At 45.9% G+C, this 10,043-nt stretch overlaps 1 protein-coding gene across 1 annotated transcript in view; it reads right to left on the reverse strand.

Annotated features, from left to right (window-relative positions):
- The window catches only part of BEND4 (BEN domain containing 4), a 28,835-nt gene extending 19,712 nt beyond the window's left edge, over window positions 1-9,123 (reverse strand). Inside the window, exons 1-2 of the mRNA XM_021675635.2 lie at window positions 8,622-9,123; window positions 413-979 (exon numbers count right to left, since the gene is read on the reverse strand). Coding sequence (XP_021531310.2) covers window positions 413-979; window positions 8,622-9,123 — 1,069 coding nt within the window. The remainder of the gene's footprint in view (window positions 1-412; window positions 980-8,621) is intronic.
- Between the last annotated feature and the right edge of the window lie 920 nt (window positions 9,124-10,043).

A 10,043-nucleotide genomic window follows, 5' to 3' on the forward strand; every position in this document is an offset into this window, starting at 1 on the left:
TGAAAAATTCAAAAGCCATTTTAAAGGAAAAGGACCACTTTTTAAGAAAACAGGCTAACAGCACTTGACCTATTTCAATGTCAAAGCAGCACATCTAGAAATCACTTTTATACTGATAGAGATACCTTTAATAGGACTATAGCGTTCAGGCCTACACACGAGAACACGGCAGCTGGAAGTAAACTGGCTCGTGGCTCATCCTAAACTTTCTGTTTGGCACTGGACAGGCTAAGAAGCCCTTGTGCAAGTCTGGTTTTTTTCCAGCTTTTCTACATCACCGGCCAAAAAACAAAAAAAGCCCACACACACATATACACATCCACATACATGAGTACAGAAATACAGACAGACAGATGAGGCAAGCGAAAGTAGTAAGAGTTGCAGTTGTCTTGCAAGGAATATGGCAGGATACCTGGGATGCTCTCTAATTTCCTTCTGAGCTCTTCATTTTCTTGTTGCAGTGAAATAACCTCCTGCTCCAGCTCTTGGCATCGAGGACAATAGCCTTCCTCTTCCTCCTCCTCTTCCTCTTCTGGCAGTGTAGACGAAGATGGATGACCATGGGATTCGGACGTTGCTGGGGAAGTCCAGCCACCTAGTGTATGCACAGGAGAGGTTGACAGAGGATCCACTTCGGCCAGGTGGCCATATTCACTGACGGACGAGGGGTTTGGAGTCGGAAAGCTCCCCGAGAGCAGGTAATTTTGTAGAGAGTCAGTGAAAACCCTCAAAAAGGCAGAAGTTTGTTGTTTCCTTTGCATATATTGCATCTCTATGTCTACATTGTCTGAGGTCTGACTGTGGACCCCTTTCCCAATGTGACAGCGCTCCTGTCTTTCATTATAACTTGAGCCTTCCTGCTTTACGCAAGAAATCATGGACTGAGAATGGTTGGAGTCCAGAAGTTTTCCTCCACAATTTAAGAGACTGAGAACTCGACTGCACTGCTGGGCAAAGGCATCCAAGATCATTCGGCTCTCTGAAACAAATGAAAGGGTACGTCAGTGACCAACAGCCAATGGCAAGAGATAAAGTCCTTAATTTTGAGCTTAACATTCAAACATGTTAAAAATATGTATTTCTATTCCCTGTCATAAACCAAGATGACACAGTAAATCCACTATGAATAGAATGCATAGCTTCCTGTTTTTCTGCAACTGGCGGGGTACTTGATGAGTCACACTCAGTCTCTTACTCTAGGAAATGGCTGGACTGTGACTTTGGGCACCATATAGAGATTTCCCTCTCTGTGGCATTAACTGGCTGCACAGGTCTGAACTCACACCTTGGTTTCATTAATATCCTTACTCTAATGAATCGAGCCAGCCACTGCAGACTCAATTCCTCATTGATAGGAGGGCTTAAAGCAATCATTACTTCTATTTCTGGAGTGCCCTCATGCCCTTGCTATTAATCAGCTGATACAATCCCTGCCGAGAGTACATAGCTCCCAGATGCAAACTGGAGAAGAAAGATAAGTCTTTTTGAAGAGCTCACTAGAAATCTAAGGTAAAACAAAGAGTGGGCCTATGGGCACAGGATGAGCACAAACTGCATGTGTCTTCTAACATCGTGTTCACTATTCCTCCTTTTCATTTATTTGCTAACTCGGATTTCTCATCAAGGCCAAAGTTTAGGCTGACTCGTATCATCTGAAAATCAGTAGTATCCCTTCTTAGAACCTCTTCCAGTAGGTTACCAAATATCCTAAAATGGCACGTGGCATGGGTACCTCTTAGCCTAAGTACATGAATTCTAAAGCATATTAACTGTCAATCATTGAAAGGAAAAAGCAACAAAAGCAATCAACTCACTTCAAAAACAAAGGGGGCAAAAATCCAAATTGTGAAAATGTAATTTAATGTTGTCCAAGGGTCTTGAAAATTTACCCTAAATATAGATGTCATGGGTAGATTCGCTTCTTTCCTGGTTGCCACCTAGAATGGGCTATTATAAATAGAGAGACGGGAACTTTTCAGAGCTGACACAGAAGCATGAGGATATCTCTTATTTCCTCTCCCCTTTCACAGACTAATGGCAACAAACAAAATATTCAAGATTTTAGATGCCTATAACAACTGTTTAAGATTAAAAATGCAACTAGCACTAGCTCTCTCTGAAAATGATGACTAGCTCCATTTTTTTTCTGGACAAAAAAACCTTTTAGAATTAACAAAGGTGAGATGTTTAAGGGCTGCCATGGAGATGATCAGCTAGAACAGCTTCAATAAGAAATCCTCTACAACACCCGGAATGTAAGACCAAGGAAGCTACACTTCAGGAGAACTTCATGCAGTACTCAACACTCCACTGTGCTCTTTTACCTTACTATTCTTTCATGAAATAACTAAGAATCTGAGAGGAGAGGGGGCCAACTTCCCTTTTCCAATTTTTTAATAAGAATATCTATGTAAAGCGGCTGGGTGCAGTGGCTCACTCCTGTAATCCCAGCACTTTGGGAGGCCAAGGCGGGTGGATCATGAGGTCACGTGATAGAGACCATCCTGGTCAACATGGTGAATCCCTGTCTCTACTAAAAATACAAAAATTAGCTGGGCATGGTGGCATGCGCCTACAGTCCCAGCTACTCAGGAGGCTGAGGCAGGACAATCACTTGAACCCAGGAGGCAGAGATTGCAGTGAGCCAAGATCATGCCACTGCACTCCAGCATGGCAACAGAGTGAGATCCCATCTCTAAATAAATAAATAAATAATAATATATGTAAAGCCCATACATCTCCCAAATCCTGAATCCCTCTGAAAACTGCAGGTCAGAACAGAGGCCAGATCTCTTCTACTCAGTAGAGGATCATAAACTGTACCTGAGTGTGAGGGCCAGCATGATGCCTCAAGAAATAGTTACTGAAGCCATAGCAGGGGCTCTTGTACATACACAGAGCATCTCAGTTTATAGCATCTTCAGATTTACTTGACTGGGGTAGAGGTAGCAAGTCTACCCTAGGCAGGCTGAGAGTCCACAGGACTATTTTCTTCTTAGAATAGTACTTTCTTACTCTTAGGAACAGTGTTACCCTCAGACCTTGGCAACAAGACCCCCACCTGACCCTCCTTCTCCAGCCAATCCTGTCCCTATGGCCAAGTACTCCAAGTTCCAGGAATTCCCCACTCAAACTGCTTTAAGGATCTATGCTGCCATCTTCTCTGAGCCATGAATCCAAAGACAGACCATGGTGCCAGATCCTGCAAGTGTGGACTGGGACCTCCACATGTGTACCTGATGTCCCTCCTAGTGGAAGATAAAGCTGAGAGTAGGGAGAGAAAGACATGGGTTGGCTGTAAATTCCAAACCTGGTTACTATGTCAGTGTATTTGTCAAAGTAGGTGTATGGAATATATTTTATTAAACAGTTTGTAAGCTTGATTTATACTTTGTAATTATCTGGTATATGCTCTGTGAGGCAGCATTTGTATTCTTATCTGGAGTCTCATGAAAATATCTGGGTGCCATTTCTTTACAATGGCCAAAACCAAGTAACAAGAAAGTCAACAATTGAACTATACAAGTAAGTGGTTTAAGATGTTACACTCATTTTTTTTTTTTTTTTACTTCCTGGTTTCTGTTCTTTTATTAGTAAAATCAAAGGATATTGATTGGGAATTTTCAATTCTAGCACAACAGCAGTTTTCATTCATTTTAATCCTATAATCCCATTCTAGACCTGAAGTTGTATTTACTGTTTGCATTTTAATCAGTATAGTCCCAATTGATTTACAGCCTACACACCTTTAACATAACCTTGATGAAAGGGACAAAATATGAAAGTCTAAAACAGAATTGCCTAAAAAGAACTGCTTGAATATATTTGTTCAGTGTCCTACAGCACACTCAGTAGTTTTAATCACATTGATAAATCACATTAGAACATAGATTTTTAAGGGAAAAAAAATACAACTTAGGGACAAGCATGATTTGTTTTCTTAAATGAAGGATAAACTTGTAACATGCTGAGAAAAAATCATTATGTAATATACTACATTATGAAGATAATCTATTAAAGTGCACTCAGAATATGAGAGAATAACTACAATTACAAAGTAGTTCTTGCCTGCAGTTTTTTAAATGCTTCATTCTGAATTTGCTTTCAGAATTTATACGAAAATGGCTATTGTCACCTTTAAAGTTGAATTTTTTCTCTCTTCAATACCTTGAATTATTTGAATACTACTTTAACACTGATACACAGAAGAGTGTGATGAAAAATATTACCATTACATTTGGTGGAAAACAGCAAATCTTTCCACTTAACACATATGGCATCTAGTTTAGCCTTCTAGATAGAATACAATTAGAAATCCAAGTACTGTGCGATGCCCATTATCACTAAGAAATGGAGAAAAGTTCTGTTTTCATATGAACGCAATTGAATGGTTACTGATCCATGATTCTTAATTGAGCAAAGTGTGAACATGTATTATGATTTTTTTAACTGGTTTTTTTTTTTTAGTCATAGAATGCTCCACTCAAGTGATGGCAGGGAAAGAGAAAGTCAACAGTTTACAGAAGGACTAGTTTAACCCTTATCTACTTTATTCCTAACTTCCCTAAGATTAAACACCATAAAATGTTAATAAATCACAATGACAAAGCCCTCTAAAATGCCCACTTCTCCCTAATTTATTTTGCTTTATTGTACAGCCTACTGGGAGATAATATCATGCTGCAAATTGTGCCTCGTCGGATTCCAAAATCTGAACCCATGATTATTTTTTTAATTAAAAAATTCATTCCAGGAAATTCGTCTGAATTTAAGAGGTTTAATCCATCCTAAATCTGATAAGTGAGTAAGAAGAGGGATGGGAAGTAGGCAATCAAACACAGTCTCCCTACTTTACTGCCCTTCTTTGTAAGTAAAGCCTTGAATGGAATTTGCCCATCACAGCAGATCCCCAAGAGAATTCTGTTTCTATGAAGGAGATCATAGTAGTCAAGATTAGTGGTAACCTTTTGATTTTAGCCCAGCGAAGGGTGAAATATATTAATATTAAAAATGCAGAAGCAGAAATTTTTTTAGTGACCTACTATCATGTATTCATATATTATATCTACCCAAGGATTTCTAACTAGTTCAAAATAGATGATTTCCTTAAAACATTAATTTAACTTCTTTTTAAGAAAGGACTTCATGGCATAGAAAATAGAAGTTAGAAAATGAAAGCGTCTTTGGAAGCACCACCCTTGTCTTAAATCAATGAACTATGTCTGTTTTTAAAAAAATGCCATCCAATTTTTTTCATAATGGCAAACATCAACACAGCAAAACAGGATGCAATTTTTCTAAATAAATAAATCAATGATGTGTCAAAAATTAACAGATGAGTTAATATACTCGGTGCTATCAAAACCAGATGGTGCTTCCTAATATTCATCCTGCTCAGTCAATCCCTGAATATTTTCTGGACCATCGGTATATAAAATAGGATGCTGCTATTTGTGATGGCAAACAAAAGCAATCATGCCTGCCAAGCACATACTATAACAGGCAGCATTTCAGCTCTGCTAGACAGAAAGTAATTAGAATGCTTTTAATGTCCAAAAGAATGATGCTGATAGGCTGCCACAGATGTGTAGATTTATGAATATTTATATGGTGGTTTATAGCTGACACTTTTATCAGTTGAAGAAGATAAAATATCTGCCTGACTCAAAAGCTTGACAGTCAGGTTAATAAAATCTCATTAAAGAGAATGACCTATGCAATTATATAGGATTTATTGTAATTCATTTTTGATTGTACTCTGCTTAAAGATGCAATTTCCCATTTCCTGATGCCAAATTTAGGCTGCATATCAAGATCTACGTGGGTTTTAACTCTAAGCCTCCCACAGAGGAAAAATATGCTTTTAAAACTATGGTGTATTACCCCTTTTAAGGAAAATTATACTCTTCATGAGATTTTATAAGAATGTTGAAAAAAAATCTATTTTTAATCACATATTTCTCTTCTCAGTTATGGCCCTTAATGGCATATAAGATTCACTTCTACCCTTTCATCTTTTTACTGCATTTACTCTGGACACTCAGTTATGTCTCTTCTTCTGTCCTTGACTCATTTCATCACATGGATGTTTTGACTATTTCCAGTTTACTAGGTAGTTTGAGACACTGCAATTACACTTCTGCAAGGGTGTAACAGGCAAAGTGCCACTCCCACCCCTACCCTACCCAGTATGCTTAAATGGCCATGGGTCTGTGCACACATGCTCATTGGTTCAAAGTGGAACAACTAGTTTCTCAAAGAACCAATCAGCTCTTCAGGTGGCTGTTCCTCTGATGGCCACTCACATCACTGTGCCTGCTAAAGAGATGGCTTTGTCCATCAGTGATTAATATTATGACCACAATTCATGATGTCTAATTCTACGGCTTTCCCCCCCCAGACTATTTTCCTTACTGCATGGAAGAAACCTACCATCCAATTCCCATCTTTCCAAAAAGCATAAGGCATCCAGCCCTTGGTGCTATCAAGCTCACCCCTCTCTATGACCTCCCTTAAAAACAACAAAGGCAGCCTTGATAATAAAAAGAAATATAGGGAAGTCCGAAGGGCATCAAAAAAGTCCCTCTTCACTCCTTTAAATTTAGTGATGTTATGATTTCCATCTGGGGCCAGAGACAAAATAAACTAAACTGGACATTAGAAGAAACACTGAAAGAGTACATTTAGAACAAGGTGATAAAAGGGAGGACAAAAAAAAAAAAAACAACACCCACTCCCCGTGAATGAAAGACAGCAAAGAAACTTCCAGGGTAGAAGTGACCAAGGAAAAGGACAGCAAGTGACTGGAGCAGAAAAAAGAAGCAATACAGAAAATATAGCCCGTTAAAACTATGGATGAAAATGGAAATGAGACGGGATTAGATTTATAGCGTATAACGGGAAGTAAAATGTGGAAAGACAATCAGCAAAGACCGGAAGGAGAAAGCAAGAGGAGATCAAAGACTGACCTGGGCAGATAACGAGGGGAAAACCTCAATGAAAATGGTGGAACTGAGGCTACGCAAAAGAGTAAGCAAAACACAGAAAATGGGAAAAGGACCCAAACTGCTGGAAAACGACATAAAAATAAAGAATGATAAAGCTGAGCGTGGGAATAAACATAAGCCTGAACAAGAAGTAGTTTAGGAGAAAACAAGATCCCACGCCAGAAAGAAAGAAATCAAACCTCACTAAGAAGTGGGGGAAAAAGAAGTAAGGAGGAAAACCAAGTGAGCCAACAGCCTAACAAATAATATAAAAACACAGTGGAATATTGGGGCAAGAGCAACTGAAAAAAATACACCCCACAAACAATAAGGAAGCCCACCTAAGAACCCCACTGAAAGCCATCAAACATCTTCAAATCAGTGAGACATGTGACAAATCAAGTCTTCACTATAACCTGTAATTAGATTTTCTTTTTCAAAACCAATTCTTCATGTGTCAAAATATTGACAAACAGAATTATTAGTGGAGGCATCTATAACTCATTTACACACAACACTCTTCTATTTTCCACAAGGGGAAAAAAAGAGTCTTAGATTCACTGACATGCAGGATTTGGGGGGCTCCAAAGTGCCATAAAAAGCCTTGGCAGTAACTTTTAATTCTAATGAGCGGATAAACGTGGCTGCGCCCACTGGGAGCTGGTGGAGAGCTCCCTTGGGCGCAGGCCTCAGGCTGTGGCCTCGCCACCAGTCTGTCTCGCTTCCTGCAGGCAGGCGGTGGGGTGCTTTGCCTGGGCAGCGCCCGCAGAGTCAGGATAAAGGAGGAGTCACGGGCCCAAGTGTGAGTGCTCCTCAGGAGGCGTTTTTGCAGGGCTCGGGCCGAGATGCAACACCCCACGGCGCGGCGGTGTCCCACGGACGGGGACAAGGGGATGGTGGGATCGACGACGTGGGCGGTGGGGGCAGAGTACCCACTGCTCCCGGGGCCGGGAGGAGGGATAAGATAGCTCCCCGCGCCCGAAGTCCACCGCGTGGCTAGCGCGGAGGAGCCCCGAGTCTCACAACCACGGGCGGGGAGGGGAAAGGGGCAGAGCAGGACAGAGCGCGCACGAGGAAAACGGGCGCACAGAAAGGAGAAACGAAGCTGAGAGCCGGCTGGCGTGGTGCGCGACAGCGTGAGAGTGCATCAAAGAGGTGGCGAAGAAAGCACCAGAAAGCAAAGGAGAAGTGGAGAGAAGGAAAAACAAATGGAGGAGGGAGGGGAAAGGGAAGAAGCGAAAGGAAAAAGTGAAGCACTACGAGGGCGGAACGGCCTGAGCAGCTCTAGCTTCTCCCCGAGCGGCCGCCGCTGCCACTCCGACTCCTACTCCGTCCGGCCCCCACTCCGACCCCGCCCGAGCGATCCCGGCCACCGACCGCTACAGCCGCGCTTCCCGGCGCGGGTTCCAAGCCGCGGAGCCACCTGTTAGGAGCGCGCCGTCGGAAGCCCGGCGCGGCGGCGCAGGGGAATCCTCCAGAAGTTTCCGGGCGCGCGGGGAGGCCTCAGGGTGCGCCCCGACGCCCCGACTCGGCCGAACGCGGGAGGGTGTCGGTGGCCCCCCGCTTCTCCTTCCCGGGTCCCCTCCCGCTGCCCCCGGCCGTGGCGGGAAGGAAAGTTACGCCGAGAGTTGGTACCTGCGCTGAGCTCCAGGCTGGCGCCGTCGCTACCCGTGCCGCTGCTGCCGGTGGCCGCCGCCGGGCCTGGGCCGTACCTGACGACGGCGGCGAACGAGGACGACGAGGACGCGGCGGGGGACGCGGGCGGCGGCGGCGCCGGAGTCCTCAGGTGGCCCTGGGACGCGGCGGGCGTGCAGGACGGCGACGACGACGAGGCGGCTGCGGCGGCCCCGGCCCGGCCGGGCCCGGGGGGGTAGGAGCTCTGCGCCGGGAACTGCTGCGGCGGCGGCTCGCTGCTGCTGATGGAGACGGCGGCGTGCGGCGCGAAGGGCGGCGGGGGCGGCGGGGGCGGCGGGGGCGCCCGCACGTGCGGTAGCTCCACCAGGGTGGGTCTCTCGTAGCGCTTGGCCAGCGCCGGTCTCTTGCTGGGGAACGTCTTGAGGACGCTGTAGGGGCTGCGCTGCTTGTAGATTTTGGGGACGCTGGGCCCCTCCTCCGCCGGCTGCATCTCCTCCTCCATCCGGCGCCTCGCGGCCGGTCCCCCGGAGCACGTCCCCTCCCCGCCGGGCGCTGGGCTCCGAGGGTGCCTCCGCCGCCTGCCCGCCGGCTCTGCCCCGGTGCGCGCGTGTGGGAGGGTGTGTGTCTGTGCCGTGGCCGCCGCCGCCGCCGCCTGTCGCTGAGGCTGGCATCGCCGAGCCCCCGCGCGGGGGGCTGCCGCCCGAGCTCCTGATTGACAGGCCGCCTCGCCAATGCCTGGAGGGAGAAAGGAGGTAAAGAGCAAGTGTTTAGGGTAATATCTGCTAATGATAATGGGGGCGGGGGCGGGGCCTGGCGCCGCCGCCGCCAGCGGGGTCGGCCCGCCGGCTCCGCGCCTCCGACGGGGAGGGGGGAAGGGGAGAGCGAGGATCTGGAGGGCGCCCGGGTAACCGGTGAAGAAGGTGGGGATCCGGAATCCGGCTACGACGAGACTTTAGAGCCCCAGATGTGGACCCGTGGCTTCTGCGGCTGCGGGCGGGGTCCGGCTTCCGAAACGAGCTCCTGGCGCCCCCTGCTTGACCCCAAACTCTCGGGGTTGCACAGAGGAGGGATTAGTCGTTGGGGCGGGGTCGTCAGAGTATATGTGTATTACAGGAAGTTCTTCTGCCAATCGGGAATTGCTCCCTGATCATTCTGGAAAGAACCTCTTGTCCCAGGTGGTCGCGCAGTGTTTACCCGGCCCTGGGGTCCTGCTCTCCTGGAGCCTCGCGGCCTCGGAGCTAATGCGGAACATAAAAGTGCGCAGGACGTAGAATTTTTTCACGTTTTCATTTGTTTCCCATAAGGTCCCTTTGAAAGTGCATGACACCATCATTTCCCCCCATTATAAAGATGAGAAAACCGAGGCTCTGCGAGGTTGAAGGAAACTGCCCAAAGTCAGACAGTTGGGATCCTGTGGCTGTT

This window comes from Aotus nancymaae, unplaced genomic scaffold, assembly GCF_030222135.1.
Source record: "Aotus nancymaae isolate 86718 unplaced genomic scaffold, 86718_ANA_hifiasm-v0.15.2.pri h1tg000006l, whole genome shotgun sequence".
Taxonomy (NCBI): domain Eukaryota; kingdom Metazoa; phylum Chordata; class Mammalia; order Primates; family Aotidae; genus Aotus; species Aotus nancymaae.